Below are 27336 nucleotides of genomic sequence, written 5' to 3'. Positions count from 1 at the left end.
TCCTCATATCAACTTTGTGTTCTAAATCTATGCAACAGTGATAGGCTTAGTAATAGTGGACACAAGGTCACTTCATAAAAGAAACCACAAAATACAATGACAACTCAACTTTCTAAAATTTTTAAATGTTATATGGCTTCTCTGCCTTCTAAATAATAATTGATCTTAAGTTCATTTATTTTGGATATCAAGGTTCCTTTTCCAATTTCCCAACATAAAATAAAATTATTTATCACATAATAGGCTTCTTTATGTCTGTTAAACTATTGTTATTTGAAACATTTGGGGGAATCAAAATAAAATATAAGAACTGCATTTAAAGCTCAAAACTTTTGAATTAACACTACAATAACAGGTCAACTTGTTAAACTTGGATTGTTTTAGAAAAGTTTCATAGAGTTAAAACGGGTATGCTGAAGAGCAAATTTAAATATGTTACCACGATCTCACTGTGGTAGTACTTTGTGACACAATTTTCAGTTTGTTAAAAGAAAAAAAAAGACATGGCATTTACTAAAGTTTAAACAAATTGATCATAAAACTCAAGAACTTTAAGCCCTTTACGTGTGTGCTACAGGAAGAAACACAACAAACAAGCAGTCAGCGTCACTTCCTGTGTTGCTGTGATACAGAAGAGACACTGAGAAACATGGACCTGTGTGTTTACTGATATTAGCTGTCTGACCCGTGACAGTTCAGCACCAGCCAATTAGAAAGGATGCATGGATGTTCATTTGCATTGATTAGCATTTTCTATAACTGAAATGCAGAAGGAAAAAAACCACACCACTAGTATTTCATAAAGTCCATTTGAGTCTGTGTCAATGCAAACAGACTTGTAAAAAAACAGCAGTGTTTGTGAAAGAACAACAGAATTTTCTTGACTTGTGTGACGGTCTTCTTAGTATTGTCCAAATACTACTGCACGAAGGTCTTAGTTTAAGCAAAAACAATTCAGGGGAAAAAAAAAAAAAACACCTGTGGGCATAAGAATTAAATTCAAAATCATTAAAAATACTTTAGTTTAAAACCCCCTAAACGATTTTTTAAAAGATAGCTACTTACTTTCCCAGTATCTTTTCACTGATATGGAAAGTTAGAGGAAATTACAAAATTAACTCAAACTGCCAGAGGTTATCACTATGTTAGTTATAGAACCAAACCAAACTGAAACACATTCATTTACACACACACACACACACACACACACACACACACACTCTCACACTCTCTCTCTCTCTCTCTCTCTCTCTCTCTCTCTCTCTCTCTCTCTCTACCCGCCCTTTCAGGTCCTCTAAGGTTGGGTCATTCTGTGAAGTTATAGATACCAAGGAGTTCTAGTTAAACACACACACACAAACAAACAAAATCTATCTGAAATTCTTTAGCACAGAGCTGTATATTGCAAGTACTTTGTTTCTAACATTTAAGCAAATCACTAGGTACAGGGAGAAGTACCGAGAGTGCACCAAACCATTAGGAAAGGTCAAACCCGCTTCCGGGGGCTGCTTGCTTTTCTAGCAGGATCCTCAGTAACTGCTCCTTGATAACTGAGATGTCATTCACAGAAGCCACATTCCCAGCCATCCCAGAGGACCAAGCTGGCATGCTTCCAGGGAACGTAACAAGGAAATAATGTTTAACGGTCACGTGTAGGGGGTCCCTTACTTACTGTCCAATCAGCGAAGGCAGTGTGCTTTACGCAAAAGAACCTAAATTCCTGATGTTTATTTCAGGGCCAGTTTTTTTTGACTGATTCCTATAAAAATCTCCAAAAGTCAGGAGACTCTAACACTGGAAAATTGTGCAGTGCTGCTGTCCAGAAAGTCACTAACTTGTTCAGAAACTTTAGTATTACACAAATACTCTGACCGTCAGATGTCAGAAACCTGATGACGAGCTACAGATTACACTGTGATTTTTTGTTCTGCAAAATAAAAGAACTGACAAGGAACCAAACTTAGCAGAAAATTAGAAGTGTGGGTGAAGCTTTAAATGAACCAACATATTAAGACTATGTTAACACTAACATATATATAAACATCAAAAGATACATGTACAGAAATAAATGAAGAGTCTCAGTTTTATTTATCACAGAGTCAAAGATGGCAAAATCAAGAAGTCAGGAGTTTAATTCTGGGTTGGCCCCCCAGCTCTCATCACTATGGATATAACGTTCCAGATGACAATAAAGCCATCTCTACAGCAGCTCTATAACAAAGACAGGGAGGTCCAGTGCACTCGATGTGCAGCTAAAGTTACCCACGCTAAACAACCACAGCTCAGGATCAGAATAATGGTATTACCTGAACACCTGGGTCCTCGTCTTCTTCAGGAGGAGGAGATGATGGGGGTGTTTTGTCTAAGTCTGAATTCTCAGAACCTTCTGTTTTTCCCTTGTTGGCCTTTTTCTTCAAAGCACTTGCTTCTGAATCAGGTTTCTTATTACTAGAATTCAAAGTGGATCACTTAGTGTTCACTTTTTAACAAGGTTTTTCGTACACCCCATGCCTTATATTTCCCACATCAATATCCCTAAAGTATCTATAACAATTGATAAATCAATGCACGTGGGCCATCGAGAGTTAAACAGTACTCTCAATTAAGTTTTTACAGCAAAACCCCGTAACGATGACCTTCAGCAAATATCTGACCTAATGAAAAAGAAACTGCATGCAAAAACTCCGGATACCACACAGAATACATTTGTTCATCTAGACAATGCACGATCCCTGGCAATACACCAAGCCATAATGAAAAACTGGATTAAGAAATCATTTTGCTATCAACTTTTTAAGGTACCAGAAGATGGTTTTTAAAACTGTCAAGGAAAACTAGAACATAATGATCATTTCTTCTGTGTCTCTTGCAGATAGTTTTAAATACTCCTGTTTAGGTCCTTTTCTTGACCAGTACTACTAGGTGTCCTCTTTTATAACATTCAGATACATTTTTATTCAATTTATAACCTTTTAAAACATAACAAGATATATAGCAATTCCTCTTCTACATAAATTTATTTAACGCTGTATTCTTAAGTAAAAATCAGCTTTATTTTGGTCTAGACATTTTTTTTTTTTTAGGTCGTCACGATGGCCTTTTTTTCAAAAGCTGGGTCTCCAAAATACAAAAATATACCAAAGTGTCCCCAACAATTCAAGTGCGTGTTCCATAGTATGTTTCCATCAAATGTTAATAGGATTTGAATGTTACATAAGTCAAAAGACAAGAATGAACTGTAAGAAAACAATTTTTTAAATTTAAGTTTACTATCACCTTTAGAACCTTTATTTGCCATTCTTTTAGAATGCACACTTGGTGCTGCCTTCCATACCAATTTCCAAAACCCAGCCCCAAGGGTTTCCTAATATTGATTATTACCATTTACTATCCAACATTTCAAATAATCCAACCTCAGTAATAATTATTTTTACTATTTCAAGAAAGCCTAAAATTCTAATAAATTTTGAAAACAAAAGATACATTTCGAAAAGCTTTGAAAAGTTTATTTAAGTTTGTAAATTCCTAGAAAAGTATGCTGTCAGAATGCATTAAACAGCACTTTTTTTCAATCCCAACAACTACAAAAGGAAAAGAGGCCAAGATACCAATATGCTTTTATTTAAGTAATGCACGTCATGTAAAATGTTTCAAAAGTATTTAGTATAATTACACACCTAAAAGGCATTTTTGTAATGAATAAATACAATATTCGATAATCATAAACGAGTCATTTTCAAATACTCAGAGCTTGTCTTTATTTTGTTCTGTTAATATTTGAGCCTAGTAAATGGCCACATAAGGAAAAAACTTACGACAATTCAGATTATAGCAAGCAGCAGTTAGGTTTAAAGAGTTCTTTTTAATTTACAAAAAAAAAAAAAAAAGGAGTGTCCTAAAAACTTTAAGCCCCGAAAGATCCACAGAAAGCATAATATTTTTTAAATTAAAAAAAAAAAATCCATACAACAGTTCCTCATCCAACTGTCCTAGTGTTTACGCTACACATGGACAGAAGTCTCCCCTACTATGAGGCTCCATTTCCAGCATTTATTTCCGCTCTAACTGCCACAAATTATACAATACTACAGCTGAACGCTGGGCCCCTTTCCTTTCATCTGCACGCCAAGAGCAATCAGATTACCCTGGTAACCAGCGGTCACATGACCAGCACCTGCTCTTTTGGCTGGATGCCACTGACTAAAGCCATCTGCTTCCCTCAATCAGCTTTCAAACATTCTCAACACCTGCGCTGCAGTGTTTTGTGGTTTCTTTTATCAAATCAGTGCAAAACTGCTTCCAAAACTTTACATATTTCTCAAATTTGTTTAAATCAGAGGTAGGCCTGTCACAGAGTTGAACCACTGCCAGGTAAAGAGAGCTGGCATCAGGTCCTTCCCCGGTGCCCTCTCCACACCCCAGTGAAGGACACAATTTGATTTAGTGGGGTTCCTGCACCAGGGGGTAAACTGTCCTACGGGAGAAAAAGGCTTACTGCCGCGGAGCCCGCCAGAGCCCGGGTCTGAGGAGACGTCAGTCTGCTGGAGGAGAGACGTGCTAATGACGTTCCATCTGCCCTTCCCAAGGATGCACTCTGTGGAACCTCCAAGAACGTGCAAAGTCAGACAGGACCTCTCCAAATGCGCGGACAAAACGCCTGTAGCCAAGGGAAGCAGCCACCCCAGCTCTGATGACTGGAGGATTTCTAAACTCAGTGGACCTTGAGCTATTCATGCTGCTCCGAGACATCTAAGCATTTCCTTGCTAACATCTTCTCATGACATCAACGTACAAATCAAAAACACACCAAGCAGTCAAAAAAGCTACAAAGCCTTCAATGTTCACCCCAAGACATTACAATGAAAGACACGATAAAGTTATTTACATCAGATTGCCTTTGCCACTATTTTGCAATAAGCTCGTTTGGATTTTCAACTGTTACATTAAAACTGCTTTGCCCCAGAAGAGCTAAAGCCAGCATTTTTTTTTTTTAAGCCAACGAGGAGCACTGATTGCAGACAGCCCTCAGTTCAATGCCAACTCTGTCATTTATAACCTGTCTGTCTGTGACTCTGGATACGTCATCTCATTTCCCTGAGTCTCAGTTTTCTCATCCATAAAATGAGGTTAGTAATTACATCTTGCTCCAAGATTCGACCTTTCCAAGCACGTGGCACACTCGACTGGGAGCTGTTCTCTAACTGCGGCTCAGACCCACGGGCGGAATCGACTGCGGAGACTTAGGGACGGGACCCTCTGCGTCGTGACCACGTCACCTGGGCCACGTGAAGAGAAGGGACATCCTTTATCAACAGTCTCAACACCAGCCCAGAGGCCACTCGCCTCTATACCCCTAGCCCCTGCTTTGGTTCTGACGCGCATCAAGTCCCACCCCGACTGTCACAACGGCCTCCCCGCCTCGTCCCCGTCACCAGCCAGGGGCAGGGCCACCCGCCATCAGACTGCTGGCAAAAGGACACGTATCCCACGGCCACAGCCGCGACCCAAATCTGTAAGGTTCAAGGCTGGTCTTTCGTAATGTCAGAGCCAAAACACGGCCGTACACACATTCCTCTCCCCAGCTATAATCTGGGAAGCCCGAACGCATGAAGAGGGCAGCTCTTCCGGTTGGGGACAAGGAAGCGGTACTTACAAGGACCACCCCTCAACCCGACACTACAAGGTCCGGGAAGAGGCCACGGGCTGCTTGGCGCGAATCCAGAGCCTCAAGGCGCCGCCAACAGCTGCAGGGCTGGCCCCGGCCCGACGCCCCGCCAGCGAGGACGGCCAGAAGAGCCAGCTGTGCGGGGTCCAGCCCTGACTGGCCTTGACCCGGAGAAGCCCCGGGGCTGCCTCCACGCGTCCCCTGGACCGGCCCTGCCCGCCGCGTTCCCGAGCTCTGCGGCTCAGTCCTGCCGCCCGAACATGCCCCGCGAACCCAGCTCCAGGCACCAGCAGAGCGGCCCGCTCACACACAGACCCAACCGAATCATCCTGCCCAAAGCCCCAGCCCCACGTGTACTGCCGTCTGAGATTCTCAGCGCGCAGTTTGTATAATCGGCAACATGAACTTTATTTTTCTACTTTTCCCACACCCCAGGCTCTCCACCCTCCACCCCGCAGATGCACAGGACCGCTCCCAGAAGCGGACGCACGTCTCCGCTCCTTCCACTGCTCCTCGCGCACTCATCTGCAAGGCTCAGTTGGACATCACTCAGTCCGAGAACCATTTTCTGGCCACCAAAGTCTGGATTAGTAAGATCTCACACTCTCCACATGCCACGTGATGTACCCCACACAAGGGATGTTTAAAACACACAGTACTGGGTGGTAACATTACTGCAATGCAGTAAAACCAAAGCACCGGGGGTGTGTGTGTGTATATGTCTTTCTCCAACTATCCTGTTAGCTCAAGGAGGAAATGTGTCTTATTTATCTCTGTATTCCTTGTACCTGGTCAGGTGGGCTACTTATAAACTTTAGCTGACCAATTAAACAGTACAAGTAACCGTGAAATCAACAAACACATACACAGCCCTGACTACCTGCAGCTAAAGCGCTCTTCTCATTAACTCATTTACATTTACGAAAACCCCACGTAGATTCTATCTTTATGAAGCTCAGTAAAATGGGGCTAAGCTACTACCAAAGTAGAGTGAAACCTAGCAAGTTTTCAAACCCCGTACACCTGTATACCTCCCCTCCGGACTCACAGAGTTCTTTCATTTCCTGACCCTTATCGCGCACCATTACTGGTGAGGCCAAGATGCAGGGCCACCCCCTCGTGAAGCTAGGCAGGCCCTTGTACCCTTGGAAAGGGTTATATCTTCCTGGGGATGCTGCTGGCAGTTTGTAGGGCCACCGTCCCTCCACCAGCTTTACTTACATGACCCATTTCACCATGAGAGGGAGGTCCCAGTGGTGAGCAGCGGGACATTCTCAGGGTCCATGGCTAAGGGACACTTAGGTCACCCTGCCAGACCGGGCTCTAAAGTTCTGTGGTTGCCTCCCCCAACCCCATGTGATCATAACCTACACCACCCTGATGAGAACTCCAAGAAACAAGTGCTGGGTTCAGAGAGGAGGGGTCCACACGGGGGGGAGTCATCCCTCTGGAAGGACACATTCAGTGTATGGCTTAAGAGTCCCCAGCGATGGGCCCAGTGACAGTACCTGAAGTGGGGCTGGACACATAAATCCAAGCTAAGATAGAGCATGTAAATAATGAAGTCTTTTCGGTGAGGAACGAGTACAGGTTTTTTAAACACGACTTGATGCAAAGGGCTAGAACTTACTGGAAAGCCAGCTAGCTGCCCTGATTTATTACAGAGTGCAGGGAAACATGGATAAGCATCAGCCTAAGGGTCTAAGTCCTCGAAGGAAAGACAGTCTGAAAAGGAACCGTATCGTGGAGCCCAACATAACGAGAGGAATGGAGTCGGCGGGTGAAGCTGTGTGGACAGTGGCGGGGCTGGGCGGAGCAGGACAGCAAGGGTTCTCCAGCACACAGACCCTCGAGACAGGACACGTCAGTGACGGGCCCCCTCACGTCGGGGAAAATCAACCTGGAGGCTCGTGAAGATCAAACAGGTCCGTTTTCAGGAAATCAAGCCAAAGTGTCACACTACCATCTTTTAGGAGAGCAGAGAGTACTGAAACATACCCTTATATTTTACATACATAAAGGCCTTTTAATAAAAAACTGAATGTCATGGATGAGAAGTGAGTGATGTTTGTGGCACAGGAAGTGTATGGCTTGTCGTGATTCAGAAAGATCATGTATGATAAAATACATGAGCCGCTAGGGTCAAGGTCTCAAGGCTGGTAGGAGAAAAGCGTCTGGCCTCTCAACTTCAGATTTTCCTCTAAGTTTTTCAACAATGAAACAGAAAATTAAAAGATAAAGAGGCAAACTAAAAAAGCGACAAGATAAAGTACTAAAAGTTTAAAAGGATCAATGAAGGCAATATAAAATGTGATACATCATGAAGTAAAATAACCCAACAAAGTAAAATAAAAATGTTAAAGTCCTAAGACTAAAATTTTATTTAACAGCTAAACTGGGATGTGATAAAATGCAGGTGACAGAATAAACTAATGAAATAAGAGTCAAGACAAATTCTGCACGACAGACAAGAAACGCACAATTCAACACCTTCACATGAAGGCCCTTGGAGCTCCCTAGGCCAAGGGCCCAGCAGCAGTCAGCAGACAGTCCGAATGCTTGAGACTCCCTACAAGGCAACACGGGGCAGAGAGCATCTGGGCAGGATCGGGGGACAGGAGCCCCCGTCCGCCCAGGCAGTCAGCCCTCAGGTGCTGAGTCGGCCCCCGACTCCTAAATGCCACCCACAAATTCTTCACCCTACGCTTCTGCTTGAGAAAGAGAAAGAAGGAAAGCTGAGAAGTGGAAGAGAGAGGGGGTTAGGGGAGGGGGTTCTATTTTACTTCTGAACAACAAATTGCAATGACAAATTATCAATAGAGTTTTTAACTTCTCTGCCTCGAAGACAAATAATTTAAATTGTTACCTTAAGTAGCTCCAAATAATTTAAATTGTTACCTTAAGTAGCTCTTACACGATCAAGTACTCCTGAAGTACATTAATTGTGCTAAATTTCTAGGAAGGGAATAGCAAAGAAAGTTAGGAAAGATACAGAAACCCAACTTGCTTTCATTTAAAATGTGTATTTCAAACTCAACAGGCCTCGCCTTCACATCTTACAATCAAACTGTGCAAGGATAAGGAAACGGGGTCAAAGAGGTTACACGCTCAGCCCAGGAAGCAGCCGTCCCAGGACTGGGCCAGAACCTGCCCGGCTCCAGAGCCCCTGTCTTCGTCCTGGGGCCGGCCTGAAGGTCTCACCTCCTCGTGGAGACGTACTATGGGTCCAGCACTGGGCTGGCCTTTTGGGGGACCCTCCAGGCCTTGAAAACCTTCCCTGGTGAACGCTTCTGTTACTCTGGCTCATCCCTGGGTGGCCTTCCAATAACATCAGAACCCTGTCCTGAGGAAAGCTCCAGTTGGCCATTTTATAAAGAAGAATGTTTTTAAAAAATGAAAGAGAAAGTACAGTGGAAAGTTCTCCTGAAAGAGCTAAACCCATTTTTAATGTTGAATATATTGTAGATGGAAACAAAAATCACCAAGTCACGAATTGAAAATCTAAAGGTTATTGAGTTTTATGGACTGAATTAAGATCCACCAGAAGTAAGATGGAAGCAAAGTCTGGTGAGCTGATGTGTTATCCGATCCCAGAAGCTCAGCAAACATCAACATTAGCCCCTCAGCTCTGTAGCACCGCCTGGCACTGCAACACAGCAGGAAGGATCGGGCAAATCAGACACCACACGACCTGTGCAGAAAGCATGCCTTTCAGTGCCCTTCTACTATGGGATATTCTTCCAAGGGCCAATACTTGGCTATCTGTGCCAAGTCCTAAGATGCTAGCCTTATTCACGCCCAGCATTCCCACGACCCAGGACGGGGACAGCGAGGGCAGTGTTGGCAGCCAGAACCCCACTTCCTGGATTCATAAGTATCTTCTCTGATCCACCAAGGTGGCTATGACAACCGGTGAGACATGCAGCCCACCCTCGGTTTAATCAGGTGGGGTATGAGGTACGTAGGTGGAGAATTAGGCAGAGCAAATGGCAAGGCCTATGAGGAGAAAACCTCACCACCTACCCCAACAGAAGAAGCATGAAGTTACATTATTCCTACAGGAATCAGGCTACACATAAAATTAGTAATCTAATGGAAGTTCAAGGGTGTTGCCTTTCTAAAATTAAGAGAGAGAGAGAGAGAGAACAGTGTCATTTTTCTTTTTTTCGCCACAGCACTCGGGGCTTGTGGGACCTTAGTTCCCCAACTAGGGATCGAACCCGCGCCCCCTGCAGTGGAAGCGCGGAGTCTTAACAGCTGGACCGCCAGGGAAGTCCCACAGTGTCTTTTTTCTTAATTCGAACTCTCCAGCTCCCTGTTAAACATTTTAGAGCTCAGTCACACGGACTTCCATGGAAAGGTGGCTGAAGCAAAGCCCAGCGTCTCACGGGACTGACGCCCTCACAGCGGCTTTGCATCCAACACCCCACAGGGGGCTCTGTCTGGGCAGAAGACAACTAGCAAAAAGATCTTTATGTACCACGTGACACGTTTTGCCTCTGCACAGAACTTCATACTTTTCAAAAGCATATTCATATCCATAGACTTTTTTTTTTTTTGCCGTACGCGGGCCTCTCACTGTTGTGGCCTCTCCCCTTGCGGAGCACAGGCTCCGGACGCGCAGGCTCAGCAGCCATGGCTCACGGGCCCAGCCGCTCTGCGGCATGTGGGATCTTCCCAGACCGGGGCACGAACCCGTGTCCCCTGCATCGGCAGGCGGACTCTCAACCACTGCGCCACCAGGGAAGCCCCCCATAGACTTTTTTAATTGATAATTTAAAAACTCAGCCTGTGACGCCTTCTGCTCTGTATCTTCCGACTCTGACATCCCCAACACATCTCCTACGGCAACACACGCGACACCCTAAAATTCCACTTAAGAAGACTTCAAAGGAAGGCGTCTCCAGAAAAATGCCCCTTTAACACCCTCCTGCTGCCCAGGGCCGCCTCACCTCTCACCTCTCCTCCGATGGGTGCAGTGGGACCTACCTCACCTCTCCCACGCAACCACAAGGCCAGCAGGCCACCGCTCTGAAGTCCACTGCAGCTCACTGGACGGGCAGGAACAAATTCCCGCCAGGCCCATTGTGGCCCATTCCTGCATCCGGCCCAGACATGAGTCAGCAGAACTTGCTGTTAAGGGTCAGTGCTGTTGGGCCTCCGTCCCCCCCAGTGAGTGTCAAGGGAATCACGGGCTATCAGAGACGGCAGGGTCTGAACTAAAAGCGGCTGACAGCTCCCCCCCTGCTCATCCTGATTTAAGACAAATCAGATAGCGGAAGGGTCATAAGTGGCCTGTCACTGGCCTTTTACATGTACAAGGAAGTCTCTGAGATGGTTATCGTTCCTTTCTCGAAAGAAAAGGAATCCCCACGGGGATTAAGAAGACCTCACGGCCCAGCGCCTTTGTCAAAGAGAAGGCAGTCTTCAGAAGGGGAAGGGGGCACCTGGCTGCACCCCTGGCCCGGAGCTTGGACGTAACGACCAGAAGCAGACAGGGCAGGCCAGTGGGCAGACGCGTGATGCTCAAGACACTTCTTCCTTGTTCCTCGCCAACACCTAAAGGGCTCAAAAGTCCTTTGTAACCACATGCCAGAGAAACCTACACTCTCTTCTGCTGGTACAGTATCCAAAATACCTAATTCAGTCTGTTCAACTATCCAATGTCTTGGGTCAAAGCTAAGTCACGGCACGTGAATAAAAGAACGAACAAGAAAATAGAAGAAGAAAAGCTGCTGGTTTAATTTACTTTATTACCTGATGGGGAGATATCTGACTATCTAGGTTTTCTGTACTTATCAGCAAAACAAGTTTAATGGTTTGCTTTTGTATCCGAGAAATTTTACATATATAAGAGCACATTAGAAAATATGTATTAAGTTACTCAAAATACACCACTATTGGGCTTGCTGGCTGAATAAAAATATTTCTCAGGTAAATGCTGCTACTCTTTTAGATCATAATTGAGAAAACAATATCTGAAGAGTTAACTAAGTTCCTCAGAAGAAAGTAGCAACATAAATATTAATGACAGTGTGGTATGCAAAAAATACACTTAACATGTTTTGGGTACTTTATATGTCTTTTGAAGTTAAGAGTGGTAAGTTTACTTTTCACAGTTTAAAAAATATATATCTTCACTCTTAATTGAGAAGTAGCATTTTAGCTTCCTATTAACTTTAATACTGGGGGTGGAGAGGGGAGCAAGGACCAGATGAGTTCCTAGAAACTGCATTAGAAGCAAATCTCCATGGCTTCATTTAAATGAAGCTTCAGTAGTCAAGTCACAACCTTTGGCTAAGTTCCCTTCTTTATGTACATTCAAAGAATCTTTATATAGCTAAATGGACCACTAAATCCTCCAAGAGTCATTCAAAGGAAGCACTTCCTCCAAATTCTCTCTCATTTCACAAGGTCCAAGCATACACAACAGAAAACGCATTGAAGAGAAGACCACAAATCCTCATATTTCAGCTCCGTGAATCCTTCCATATGCAAAATGGCATCCTCTCCAGGCCACAAATGTCTTAGCCTTTATTTTCAATATTAACCGTCAATATTTAAAAGCTGTAAAGACACCTGGGGAAAGCACTAGACAGGTAGAAAAATATATATTTAATGTAAAATGGGAAGAGGGGAAAAAAAGATATGGTCCTAATTAGAAAAGAGGCATGTGGTCCATTTTTTTCACCAAGATTTTAAATGTCTCTTTTTGGGGACTTCCCTGGTGGTGCAGTGGTTAAGAATCCGCCTGCCAATGCAAGGGACACGGGTTCGAGCCCTGGTCCAGGAAGATCCCGCATGCCGCGGAGCAGCTAAACCCATGCGCCACAACTACTGAGCCTGTGCTCTAGAGCCTGCGAGCCACAACTACTGAGCCCACGTGCCACAACTACTGAGCCTGCACTCTAGAGCCCACGTGCCACAACTATGGAAGCCCACGAGCCACAACTACTGAGCCCATGCACTGCAACTACTGAAGCCCGTGAGCCTAGAGCCCGTGCTCCGCAACAAGAGAAGCCACCACAATGAGAAGCCTGCGCACCGCAACGAAGAGTAGCCCCTGCTTGCCATAACTAGAGAGAGCCCGCGCGCAGCAACTAAGACCCAAGGCAGCCAAAAACAAACAAACAAACAAACAAATAAATAAATGTCTCTTTCTGAAATGCCGACACCTTTTTCTGTTTCACTACCATTCTATATAACAGCTTCTGGGCAGATTCTTTTAGGTTCTCCTGCATAGGCAAGACAGACCCAATTATATCTTGGTTGCCCAAAGGGCCACTTTGCTGGGAATGGCCACAAATTCAAGCCTCAGTGGCTTTCAGGGATGACAGGTAGTGAGAAGGACACCGTGAAGGCACACAAAGAAAATCAGCCCCACTAATGACAGCCACCTTTCTCATGTCATCTATGACTGTGAGTATGTGAATGACACAAAACCAGCTCTCTCCTGTGTGGACATAATGTAGACCCGCAGCGGGTCACTGCCGTCACCAGCCGCTCAAAGGGCAGCACGTTTGTTCGGAGAATCTCACCAGTGATAAGGCATAGAGGGCCAAACAAGAAAGATGTGAGTAGTTCTACAGTAAATGTTTCCTTCCATTTCTGTTTATCCCCTCTGTTTCAGCCCTCTGTAGGAGAATTATTTTCTGTATAAACAAATTCATCAAGTTAACTTATTCAAGGATGGAAATAACTGGTATCACATAACGTTCTGCAAAACAAAATTGCCACTGCAGTATTCCAGCGCCTAAAGGAACCTGCTCTGGCAATTCAGCCCCAGCACTGACATAACCCAAACCTCCTATTACCTTCATCACTGCATATTCAATTTACATAATTATTCTGCTATGCTATTCAGAATTTACATGTAGCTGTGTGCAATCTACTTGTCCTTGCTTCAGGGATGTTTTTTCCTTCCTAGACTTAGAGGAACAACAAGACCACAACTTGAGATACTCCATTCCCCTGACCACCTGAAACACTGTAGCTCAACACAGTAATGGGTTGGCTGGTTAATTCAATGACAATCTCTATTCAGTTACCATATTCTTGGACAGCCACCCCCATCTGAACATCCACGACAGGAAAACCTCTCAGGCGTTATCCTCACCTAAATCAGCAAGTGGCCCTCCAAGGTCAAGTCGCCAGGGCCAGCAGAGGTGCCGCAAATGCTCTCAGCGGCCCTCCTGGATGCACCCCCTTCCCACTTGCACTTCTCCAAGCTCTAAAGAAGGGCGCCCCTCAATTACTTTCACACCACTCGGGGAAAAACGACTGTCACCTACAGCAGCCATCAACTGAGACTACTAGTCAAAAGCAAAAATAAAGAGAAAAAAAGCACTAGACTTCCTCCTTAGGAGAAGATAATCACGCGCCTTCCTCCTGCCAAAAGTGCGTGACTCCAGCGCAAAGCTATCACTCAGACTCAGCCACGTCAGCTGCTCACCCTGCACAGAGACTCACACCTCAGGCTGGGCAGCTGAGGGCACAGATGGGCCTGCACTAAAGGGTCTCCTACCGGGTAAAGGCAGAGTCTGCACCTGCACCAAGGAGGCGGGGGGCCCAGGAACGACTGGACTTGATGCCCCAAGTTCCTAACACCTGTTTATGGTCATTAGGAAAATTCAGTAAGTTCCATTGTTAAACAGGGCAATTTAATATCTGTCCCAACATATCCTACAGGATGTAAGGGTGTGCTAAAGTACGTTTTTAAAGATAGGGTCAGGGCTTCCCTCGTGGCACAGTGGTTGGGAATCCGCCTGCCAACGCAGGGGACACGGGTTCGAGCCCCGGTCTGGGAAGATCCCACATGCCGCGGAGCAACTGAGCCCATTTGCCACAATTACTGAGCCTGTGCTCCAGAGCCCATGAGCCACAACTACTGAAGCCCGTGTGCCACAACTACTGAAGCCTGCGCGCCTAGAGCCCATGCTCTGCAGCAAGAGAAGCCACCGCAATGACAAGCCCATGTACCACAACGAAGAGTAGCCCCCGCTTGCCGCAACTAGAGAAAGCCCACGTGCAGCAACGAAGACCCAACGCAGCCATAAATAAATAAATAAATAAATTTATAAAAAGAGAAAAGAAAAAAATAAAGATAGGGTCAGTCTGAGGTAGACTGAGAGCTTGAAAGAATATATTTGGAAATTTATGATAAGTATCCAAGATACAGTGGGGGTTTTTAAATCAATTTTTACCATTCGGTAATAAACTCAAAAAATTAAGATAAAAACTTAAGACAGATGTATTTTGAGGCTACAGTTAGTTTTGGTGATATATGATCTGAGTGCCAGAAAACTTCTTCAGAACACACACTCTTTTTTTTTATTTTTTATTTTTTTGCGTTACGCGGGCCTCTCACTGCTGTGGCCTCTCCCGTTGCGGAGCACAGGCTCTGGACGCACAGGCTCAGCGGCCATGGCTCACGGGCCCAGCCGCTCCGCGGCACGTGGGATCTTCCCGGACCGGGGCACGAACCCGCGTCCCCTGCATCGGCAGGCAGACTCTCAACCACTGCGCCACCAGGGAAGCCCAGAACACACACTCTTACATTGTAAGTTTGTTTAAAAAAATACATTCTTTTAAGATTTTGCTTTGATTTCTTTCTCCTTAGGAGAAATAAAGCACATGCTTCCTCCTACCAAAAGCGCAATACTCAGACTTATGCAACTATGTATTTTTTAAAACCCCCTCATAAATCAGACTGAAAGTCTAACCGTCCTCTGGGCTCACATCCCTAAGACTTAACACAGTACCTACAAACAGTAAGTCCTTAATAAAATATTGCTTAAGTAAATGAAAATAGAATTTATAATAAATTCCGAGGTTAGAGGAGTGTTCATAATGGGAGAAAAACATAATGGCTTTCAATTAAGAGACCACACACTGAGGCATCAAAGGACACTATAAGTGAATGCAAATATTAAGTTACCTATAAGACTGAGTTATTGAATATACGGTGGTCCCTCAGTATCTGCAAGGAATCGGTTCTAGGACCCCGGCGGATACCCAAATCTGCAGATGCTCAAGTCCTTTGTGGAGGGCCAACTGTAATTCAGTTATTTGGGTACCATAAAAAGTACTGGTGACAAAAGTTTTTTTAATGTCTATGATTCAAAACACTACAGAATAATGTATTGGGTTGTTTAGATATTTTTAGCAGGAAGTTGAAAATCCAAGTTTGTCCTCTCACTTTGCGGCATCTTTCTAGTTACAGAAACCACCCTTCTTTGTGTACCTGCTCCTGACACACAAGAAAGCTCAGAAGCCCAGGGCTGCCAGGCCAGCGAGCTCGCAAAGCCCGCGTGGAGCATGTCAATCTCGGGGTGGAACGCCATGCGCCCTGCACAAGCGGGCATTCGCTCATGGCGGGAGGAGGTGGAGCGTGTTTTCTCCTGCGTCCGCAAACAGGTTCAGAGGAACCAAGTCTGACCATACTTCCATCTGGAAACTATATTTTCTAACATGAGCCACATTCTGAAAAACAGATTCAGATGTTTGGAACTGGTTCAGAACAGTTGTAAGAAATGTTCGATACAAATGAAAAAAATTAGCCTTCAATGTCTTCTCCTCTCAGCTTTTCTTACTGAATAAATATGCCTCCTGGGGGGTCAGAGAGTTGGTGGGGAAGTACCAGAGGGGAAGTATGATGTGGAGGCGGCTATTTCCTAGGACCTAAAATCCATGCTATTCTCCAGTGCATACCTAATGGGTAACTGCTATTTGATTTCTCCCATGTTGCCCACTAGGATTTCAACGCTGCCCCTGGAAGGCTTACTCCGCCTGCCAAGAGGCGAGAATTCCTTCTCCCGTTTCAACTTCTGGGAAGCAGGACGGAAAAGCCTAGTGAAATACAGTGACTCGCCTTGCTTCTACGATCCTTCTTACCCAGTTGGGCACCGTCGCTGAGAATGAGGTCGGTGGTCTAAGCTCACAAATGATTGTGCTGCTAACTTGGTTCTATTCGTTAAATGACAGACTTTCACAAAAATACAAGAAAGGGATTTTAAAATAATAGACAGTTTTTATCCAGTAACGTTTCTAAAGAATCTACCAACCGAATCAACGGTTCATAATCATTGAGTCCTGAATCTTAGAATGCATGAACACCTTAACTTTTCAGTTTGGGTATGAGAAAAAGCAGCTCAGCAATGAGGACAAATGTCCGAGTGCCCCGTGCCCACCCCGTGCCCCCACCCCCATTCCACAGGCTGTGACTGCTGTGCTGTGTCTGGGGGTGGTTGTTTCCGCCCACAGCCTACCTTGACTTTTTGCTGGATTTGGGTTTGGGCGTCGCAGGTTTTGCTTTCTTTTCCTTTGGCTCTTTGGGGATCTTAGGGGCTTTCGGGGTCTTGGGCTCCTTGGGCTCTTTTTTCTCCTTGGGTTCTTTCGGTTCCTTGGGATCTTTTTTTGCCTTCGGCCTTTTCTTTTTCTTTTTCTCTTCTTGGGACCCATCCAGTGAGTTCCTGTGTAGTTCTTGGCTATCAACCCCACCAGGGAAGTCATCTTTACCAAAACTTTTACTGGGATCCTCTGCAACAATGTGGTTGTTTTTCTTTTTCTTCTTCTTTTGCTGCGGCTGCTGTTCTACTGACAGCAGGTAATCATCACTGTTCACTAGCTGAGCGCTCGGTCCACTAACCTGAGTCATATCCGGCACTGGTTTCTCTAGAAAGGGCTCCGATGGAGAATGCTAAGAGACACAAATAGGAATTGAAGTTAGTTTATCATTCTTCGTAGTGAAGAAAGGAACTGAAAGTTAAGTGGCTGATGCTTCTGAAACTTACACTACACTCAAGGTAGCAAACTTAACCAACTATGCATTTGTGAAACCTATCATTTTCTCTCATCCAGAAAAAAAAAATAGGTTTCTTCAACAGGAAAGCTTTTAAATAAATAAAGAGGGCAATTTAGTAATACAGTAAAAACTTCTGTTCAGGTGGAAGAAAATTTCTCATTCAGCTGAAGACACTTTCCATGTTCTTAGCACCTAGGTAGGAAACGGTGAAGGACAAAACAGCAGCAAAAGCTAAGACACAAAGATGGAATTCAAGTGGAATTTTCCCCATGCAGGAACAGGAACTCCAATTAAAGATATATAATCAAGTCACTTTTAAAAAGAACAAGTCTACTGAGCATTGTAAGAATCAGATACCATGAAAGTTTGAAATCTGAGTGTAAACACGTAAATCTTATACAGTACAGGTCATTTCTGATTTAAATGACATTCAAATGTCAAATTAAAAGCACATATACAAGCTTAATGACTTTGGGTTGGTTAGATTTCTCATACTGATAGAAAACGCAGACAATGTTTTTCTTAAGTTATTAAAACTTTACATTTCCAAATCTCACTGAGAGAGCGAGAGAGCGAGAGCGAGAGAGAGAGAGAGAGAGAGAGAGAGAGAGAGAGAGAGAGAAAGCGCCCCCACATAGTCAATTTGACATGCCTTGCAGGAGATTTTCAGCATCCACTAAGACCATACCCAGAAATGGTCTTAAATATGGTGGAGAATACCAACACCTGGGATGGGATGCTGAGTGGTCATGACACAAATCAGGGCAGGGGTAGGGGACCATCTGTCTCCACTGTAAACTATGACATCTAATGAGCCTTTACAATTCAATGCAATACTTGAAAATGTTATATCTGCAAATGTCACTCATTTTCTGCCTTTTTCATATGCTTCTCCAGACACTAAATAGTAACTGTAATATAAACAGCAACAGCAATAACAGCCACAAGAATGTACTAAACAGTCTTACCATGTGCTGGGCATGTGCTAAGTAAGCACTTTATGCCCGGACACCATTCGATCCCCATGCCAGCCCGGAGAGCTCCATAGAGACAGAGACTTGCTAAGATGAAGAACGCACCCAAGGAGTTATGGATGCAAGTGACAGAACTGAGAACTGCGCCCCTCACACATGATCCCCAAAAGAGGAGCCACAGGAAAGCCCAGGTCCAGGTCTGCTGAGGCGCCCAGGAGTTGCTACTCACCACCCACAAAGGGCTACAAATCAGATTCCAATACAACTCACCTCTACTGAGCATCTGCTTCATGTTATACACTCAGCAAGGTGCTTTCAGGAGTGTGTGCACCTGAACTCACACCAAAATGTGATAATTTACCCCCATTTTTCAGAAAAGAAGTAAAATTTTTTAAACAAATTTAATCAGTTATACATATACATATGTTCCCATATCCCCTCCCTTTTGCGTCTCCCTCCCGCCCTCCCTACCCCACCCCTCCAGGCGGTCACAAAGCACCGAGCTGATCTCCCTGTGCTATGCGGCTGCTTCCCACTAGCTATCTACCTTGCGTTTGGTAGTGTATATATGTCCATGCCGCTCTTTCGCTTTGTCACAGCTTACCCTTCCCCCTCCCCATATCCTCAAGTCCATTCTCTAGTAGGTCTGTGTCTTTATTCCTGTCTTACCCCTAGGTTCTTCATGACATTTTTTTCCTTAAATTCCATATATATGTGTCAGCATACAGTATTTGTCTTTCTCTTTCTGGCTTACTTCACTCTGTATGACAGACTCTAGGTCTATCCACCTCATTACAAATAGCTCAATTTCGTTTCTTTTTATGGCTGAGTAATATTCCATTGTATATATGTGCCACATCTTCTTTATCCATTCATCCGATGATGGACACTTAGGTTGTTTCCATCTCCGGGCTATTGTAAATAGGGCTGCAATGAACATTTTGGTACATGACTCTTTTTGAATTATGGTTTTCTCAGGGTATATGCCCAGTAGTGAGATTGCTGGGTCATATGGTAGTTCTATTTGTAGTTTTTTAAGGAACCTCCATACCGTTCTCCATAGTGGCTGTACCAATTCACATTCCCACCAGCAGTGCAAGAGTGTTCCCTTTTTTCCACACCCTCTCCAGCATTTATTGTTTCTAGATTTTTTGATGATGGAGGAGGCCATGTGGCTACCCAAGGCCACACCATGGGGGACAGAGGTGACATCCGAATCTAGGTTTCCTAAATCCAGTGCTCTTCTGACTCTGTCCGGCTCCTAAAACCTCACACACGGGCATCCTCCTAGGAAAGGTGCCGCAGGCTTCACTCTATTTCCAAAGTGCTCAGTGACCCAAAGAAACATTTTGAAAAAGAAGTCACTTCCAGAAAAGAAACTGGTTTTCCTGTTCCCAATAAAACCTACTATGGTTACTGAAGAAACCTACATTCAGTTCTCCATCTGCACTAGTGTAAGAGAAGGAGCCAGAACTGTGAGGTGAGAGAGAAAATTCTAGCCTGGGCCCTGCCATGAGCTTTATAATCTGGGGAAAATCATTTCACTTCTTCATCTGCAGAATGAAGTGTTTGGTTTAGATGATTTCCAAAGTCTCTTCCAAAATCCTACGGTATGAGAAAATCTTAAAATACACATTGCCCTTTCTTGGTCAGAGCTGAGAAAGAAAGATGCTGAAGGAGAGTAAGGACAGACAGGAGGAGAGAGAAGCCAGGGCAGAAGACTGAGAATATGAGCACATGGATGCAGTGTCCATCCGGGGGTGACACGACCGACCAGGTCCTGAGAAAAGCCACTCACCTGCCCCCGGGTTTTCCCTCATAGACATGCTTAACAAACATCAACCAAGGAACTCTCCAAATTAGCCTTCGCTGAGAATTCATGGGATCTGACTTAACGGTTTTACTATACCTAAGTTGCTGAAGTAGAATTAATTGTTACATATTATTTCCTAACGTAAGTAAAAAGGAAAAAGCCAAATCTTTTCATAAGAGACACAGAGATCAAACTTACTTGGGACAAGCTATTTCTCAGGAGGTGGAAGAAAAAACATTTCCTGGAAAGGGAAGGAAAGAGGAAAGTCTGCCAGTAAACAATGCTTACAGCTTAGAACGGTGAAGTAATTCCAGGTATGTGTACCTTTCTTTTTTTTTTTTTAATTTTTGAATTTTATTTATTTTTTTATACAGCAGGTTCTCATTAGTTATCTATTTTATACACATCAGTGTATACATGTCAATCCCAATCTCCTAATTCATCCCACCACCACCACCACCACCACCACCCCCCGCCATTTTCCCCCCTTGGTGTCCATACGTTTGTTCTCTACATCTGTGTCTCTATTTCTGCCCTGCAAACCAGTTCATCTGTGCCATTTTTCTGCATGTGTACCTTTCTTTAACCTGCATGGCATTAACTCCGGTAACCAAATGCCAGCTTCTGATGAGAGAGATACCTGGTCCACGTTTGTCAATCAGAAAAAGCGTGTAACACATGATACCAGACGATTGAAAATTTATCTGCACTTGAGCACACAAATCATTTTGGATGCTCCTTTCAGTAATACATGAAGCCATAAATTAGTATCCCTTAAAAATTTAATCTTCCATAGGAAGGAAAAAAATGTAAAGACCAAATACAAAAAAGATAGTAGTCCTGTTTGATATGCGGCAGAATTGTGTTTTGGTACTGTTTGAAATAGGGTGGAAAGGTGCTCGGAAATATTATAGTGTTTACCAGGCCCACATCTCCTTAAATCTTTTAGAGAAAAGCTGTTTTTGTAAACATTTAACAAAGAACAGATGGCCTGCCTTAATCATGTGGGGAAAAAACCTGGAGCTCACAGTAATACCCTGACAAAGTCTCCCAGGCCCGCCGTTCCCCTCCCAACGCCCCGCGCATGGTACAGTCTTCTCTAATGCTATTTAATTTTACAGCGGACATTTCCCATCAATTCCCACTGCCTGACAGGTAATCAATGCCATTAACATCTGATATCACCATATAGGGCATTCCTCATACCTCTCATTTACTAGGGCAAAAGCAGAGAATGTTAGACACCAAAGGTATTTTTAAATACACCCTTTAGGACTTCCTGCTTGACATATTTGCTATCATAATTCCATATGCCTTTTGGAGCATCATGGAATATATAAGGACTATGCGTGGACTTCTGAAACTGAAACAGAATGACGGATAGCTGAACAATAAATTAAAATGATCCAAGGTGCGTGTTGTCCAAAAAATTACCATAAACTAAAGATAGTTGTTTTTAGCCTTAACTTCACTTTTCGTAACATATAAATTAGACAAACACATAAACAAGTGGCCTCATATAAAACAGCAGAGTAGACAGGACATAAATTTAACCAAAGGAGAGGGGCCGGGGAGGCGAGGCCAACCCCTCCATTACCTTTAAGCAAACGTGACCCAAAACGCTCAGGAGCCTTCGTCAGAACAACATAAAAACAATGTGTAAGAAGACACTTTTCATCCATCTCCACTGTGTTTTCCCTCCAACATTAACCAGCATTTTCTGACTTTAAAGGCTATCTTATTTAACCATATTTTGTCTTAATTATAGTCTTGCAGCCTCAACCTGCTTCCAAGGTCAAGCACCATGAATGAGCAAATAGTGTGCAATGTCTCCAGTATGGACAACCCCTGCAAACCCACACCATTCTGTAATACAGGACGTCTCTGGGCAAACATTCTACTTACTGGGTGACACGAACACATCTAAAATCAAAACACTACTTTATAATAAGGAAAAGATACTACCAACTGGATGAGAGTAACATGGCACGTCCAGGAGACACGCCCCGCCCCACAAATGAGGCTGAAGGGAGACAGGCACTCGCGAGCTCAGAGAAACGCCGGTTCTGGGGGAGAAGCGGCAGGCCAGCTACGACCCACGTGACAACAGGTACAAGCTTAACACGCTCCACTGGGATTGAAGTGGCTTGTAAAAATACAAATATTAAGTAGTCATTTAAGACTGAAAAGTACAATTCAGTTTTGGGGTTTTTTTAAAAAATCACTTTGGAGACACGTTCCTACTGCCGGCCTTCTTCACTTTTATTTACTTTTCCAGGATCCCACAGGGTCTCAACCCCTCCGCACTCTTCTCAAAAGGAATTCCAATATGAACCCTGAAGCTCCATCTCCAGCCAAAGGAGTGTACCAGGGTTCAAAAGATCATTTAGCGAATGTTCAGTAAGTCCCACTGAGATTTTCACATCTTTTTCTTGTCAATAACACTGATAAAAAGAAGACCGCTCAGTAATACTTGGTGCCCAATTCATTTATTCATCCAACAGACAGTTGAGGACCTAACAGTAAACCAAGCAGCCCTGGTACCTGCCGGGGGAGAACGGAGCGCCGAACCCAGGCTGATGCCAAGGGGGGTTCTTGGAAAAAAGGCAGCCAGGCTGGGACGGAAGGGGAGACAGACGCTGGCCAGGGGCTCCTGCCTCCGTGGACCAGCCCAAGCAACAAACCACGTCCGGGATGGGGCGACAGAGGGCACAAAAATGCATCACAAGCAGCTTTTAAAACCTGCTTTGTGGGGAGGAGATCAAGATGAACAGATGTTAGTTTGAATGGTCAACTGAAATAATGTTTAACTTTGATACAAAATAATACGTACAGAAATAATCTTAAGAAAAGAATCAAGGATTAGAATATTTTCTGGGCTTCCCTGGTGGCGCAGTGGTTGGGAGTCCGCCTGCCGATGCAGGGGACACGGGTTCGTGCCCCGGTCCGGGAAGATCCCACGTGCCGCAGAGCGGCTGGGCCCGTGAGCCATGGCCGCTGAGCCTGCGCGTCCGGAGCCTGTGCTCCGCAACGGGAGAGGCCACAACAGTGAGAGGCCCGCGTACCACCAAAAAAAAAAAAAAAAGGATTAGAATATTTTCTGCTTGACTAAATTTGGTACCAGAGTCACGGCCTCCAGTTCAAGCCTTTCATAGATCAGTTAGTTTTATTCAGCTCATTTTTAAAGACAGTTTCTAGGAAAAAAATATTGAGTGAATACTTTTATGGACACAAAGATGAACAACATCACGCTTGTTGGTCATATGACTTGAGAAGGCAGAAAGTATAGAACAACATTTTCTAAGTTTAGGATTTTAAGACGTGTTCCAAGAAAAGAAGACTCAGGTCACGGGAGTTTTGAGAATTCTGGGTTAAACACAGTTAAGCATTTTTCTTTACTGTAAAACTCTCCAAGCCCTTACTACACTCTGAGGGGGAATAGGACACAGTGTGCCATACAGGAAAAAGATATTCTTTTTCCGAGAATATCCCGAATAAAAGTGCTCTTCAAAATACACTCTGGATTATAGTGATACAGTTAATCCATCACCTCTGTGGCAGGGGTGTGAGAGTGTGAGAGAGAACAAGAGAGACGGCGCGCGCCCGTCTCAAAGCAGTGGTTATCAAATGCTTCAAAGGACAGTATGCGACTCTACGAATAAAGACTACTTTATATAAATGCACTGAAACAGCTTACTCAATTATGCTCAGATGTAGGAATAAAGCAGGAACATTAGGATAATCATATAACCTTCTGACCTGTACAATTGCCATTACAATATATATGCAGTGAAGATAATTACTAAGTTAAATAAAATGAATTTTGAAATATAATAACTTATCTTAGTGTGTCCCTCAGAAGAATCATTAAATTTTAGAATTGAAAAAAACATTTTAATTACTGTGAAGTATCTCGTCTAAAAATCATCTGAAGGCATTTTTGAACCTTTGGTTTTCTGCCTACATTTTGTCCTTAGAATAGATCTGCCATATGCCCAGAATCTTTAACAGCTACAAATTAACGTGAGCCACTATGGCAGCACCTACATTATAAATGCATTTTGAATCACTAGAGGCCACAATAATGAGAAGACTGAACCACTGGTCATGTGAAAGTTAATGTGAAATAGCTTCCCATCACATATTGAATACTGACCACCTTCCAGTCTTCAGGGTGGAACTACGCCACAGGAAGGGTCCCATGGCCTCTGTAACATGTGACACACTATGCTGTGGTGTTTCTATGGTCAGCTGGACCAGAACAGCCCAGCGGTGAGGCTCCAGCAATGCAAACCTCCTTCCTAAGTGTCTGAGAAGCTCTAAGTGGCGCGGACTCCCTCTCAGTGGAGGAGAAGAGGGCGTCTGGCCGCCGTTCCTCACTCTCGCCGCTGCCCACTGTGTCTGCGCCACCAGGCTCAGGAGGTGCTGGCCCAAGGGTGCGGCTCTGTGGCCACCATGCCAGTTGGGTAACAGGTGAGTTCTACTTCTCAGAAAAAGCACCAGGCCAAGTAACAGATTTGCATTTAAAAACCATGCAGTGAAATAACGTTTGTCTCACACACACACACACACACACACACACACACACACACACACACACCCCACAAAGGGCACAGAATTGAAGTGATGTTAAAGTTCTGAAGTTTGTTTTTTGTTTTTGATGTTTCTCCACAAGGGCCTGGGAAAACTAGCTTAATTGTTTGGACAAGAGTTGAATGTTGTTTTAACATGTGTTAGTTTTCCAAAAAGTGTATGCGGGTCATCAGACCACGCCCCTGACCTTGAGAATCTCCCATCCCACAGTACTTTTAATAGAAGGAAGGGAAACGCAGAGGGGCCGAGAGGAGCATCACTCCTCTGGGCAGGGGCGAAACAAAAACCAGCACAAACTCAACACAATTCAAAGCCACTCGCTGAAACGATGAGTAACCTCCTAGGCCTCTTGGACCGCACACAGGGGAGCAGGCCCTGCAGGCAGCAGGATCACCCACCCATAAAGATGACACCCATTCTCCTCCAATAGCAGCCCCCCAAGAAGAAACAGGGTCTGCAACTGTGGCATCATGGTGCCTCTGACTTACAATAAGCAAACCAAACTCTGAGCCCACTAGGGGAATCTGAGACACAGCCATACTTTCACCCTCTCGCTCTGAATGTCTTAGTTCCTAAAGGCGGTAAATCATCAAGTGTTGTCTTTTACCAGACACTGCCTGCTAGAAGTAAAAACAGAAAAGATAACGTATGTGCTCAGGGTCCTTAGCAAAGTCAACTGTATTGTCTCTCCCGTCCCTCATTTTTTCTTCCTTCACCACGGTGCATATGGTGCCCTACCCTTAAGAGGCTCCGCTCCACAAATAGCTGGGAATGAGGGTCGAGAGAACCAATCCCAGTTCGCGGGCATTTCTCTTCCTTATTTCAAGTTATCTCTGAGGTCCATACTGTTCTCAAAGGAGTGTCTGGAGGCTGGACTTTGGCAGCAGATACCCAGAGGTGAAGCCACCCAGCTCACCAGGGATAAAACTCGGCAGAACACAAGACAGCAGGGCTTCTGGGCTGGTTGACATGTTTTTGGGGGTTTTTTTTTACATCTTTATTGGAGTATAATTGCTTTACAATGGTGTGTTAGTTTCTGCTTTATAACAAAGTGAATCAGCTGTACATATACATATATCCCCATATCCCCTCCCTCTTGTGTCTCCCTCCCACCCTCCCTATCCCACCCCTCTAGGTGGTCACAAAGCACCAAGCTGATCTCCCTGCGCTATGCAGCTGCTTCCCACTAGCTATCTACCTTACGTTTGGTAGTGTATATATGTCCATGCCTCTCTCTCACTTTGTCACTGCTTCCCCTTCCCCCTCCCCATATCCTCAAGTCCATTCTCTAGTAGGTCCGTGTCTTTATTCCCGTCTTACCCCTAGGTTCTTCATGACGTTTTTTTTTTCTTAACATAAATAAATCCTATTCAAGGCAGTACGGACAAAGACCACATTTACAAACTAAAAACCACTTAGTTCAATTCAATCTATTTTTTTTTTAACCGTACACTTTCCACTGTTTTTAGCTATTGCTGGGGTACCTAAACTATAAGTTTGATCCTCAAGTCAGAAAGGTGAACTGTATGGAGTTTGGCTCTGGAGAAGCAATGTATTCCAAGCCTGCACTGGTCTAAAAAAAGGCCAACGTTAAAGGTAACTTACTATAAAGCAGAAACTAACACCCCATTGTAAAGCAATTATACTCCAATAAAGATGTTAAAATAAATAAATAAATAAAAATAAAGGTAACTTACGATGCTATTCCTATGAATTTAAAAAGTCAAACCTCAACAGACTGAAAGGAAAATGTGCCCTTTTACCTAACATTGAACAATCCCAAGGGTTTGTGTAGAAATGGGAATAGAACAACCTTTCAGGGGAAAAAAAAAATCCATTTATAAAGAGCTTGGCGATAAAGCTAATTTACACTCGGCAAGTCCTCCAGGATTCAGAGCCTTTGAGTATAGCAAATCTCGTTGGCAATAAATGTTTAATGATGGACTACTTTGGTCCTATAAAAAACTCATTCACATCTTGTAGGAGGCCGAATTCTAAGGTGACCCCATGACCTCCGCATCCTGGCCATGGAGACACATCCTTTGCCAGTGGAACACGGCAAAGCTGAGAGGGTCTCGCAGGTGTGATTAAAGGGCCCAAGTCAGTTGGTTCTGAGTTACTCAAAGGGGAGACTACCGTGGGTGGGCCTGACTTAATCAGGGGGCTTGTGAAGAGGGTGTGGGCCCCCCTTGAGGGCCAGATACTCCCTGTTGCCTGCTAGGAGGAAGCCCCCATGGTCAGGAGCCAAGGGCAGCCTCCAGGGGTCAAGGGCAGCCCCAGGCAACAGGCAGCGCAAGCTGAGGCCCCAAGTCTCACAGCCGCCCGGGATGAATTCTGCCCACAACCTCAGCGGACCCGGAGGCTGATCATTGCCCAGCCAAGGCTCCAGATGTGAACACAGTCCTGACACCTGACTGCAGCCTGGAGAGACCCCAAGCGGAGGAGCCAGCTAAGCTGTGCTCAAATCCTGACTCCCGGATGTGAGGGA

General features: G+C 44.4%; 1 protein-coding gene across 4 annotated transcripts in view; it reads right to left on the bottom strand.

The window, feature by feature from the left end:
• The window catches only part of CHD7 (chromodomain helicase DNA binding protein 7), a 179588-nt gene that overhangs the window by 64831 nt on the left and 87421 nt on the right, over nucleotides 1-27336 (bottom strand). For all 4 annotated transcript variants that reach the window (XM_081258041.1, XM_081258043.1, XM_081258044.1 and 1 more), the window contains exons 3-4: nucleotides 16933-17363; nucleotides 2307-2448 (exon numbers count right to left, since the gene is read on the bottom strand). In XM_081258041.1, the coding sequence (XP_081114167.1) occupies nucleotides 2307-2448; nucleotides 16933-17363 (573 nt within the window). The remainder of the gene's footprint in view (nucleotides 1-2306; nucleotides 2449-16932; nucleotides 17364-27336) is intronic.

Source organism: Mesoplodon bidens (assembly GCF_964165515.1).
Source record: "Mesoplodon bidens genome assembly, chromosome: 16".
NCBI lineage: Eukaryota > Metazoa > Chordata > Mammalia > Artiodactyla > Ziphiidae > Mesoplodon > Mesoplodon bidens.
The sequence above is the reverse complement of the archived record's forward strand: the minus strand, read 5'-3'. Positions and strand labels throughout refer to the sequence as shown.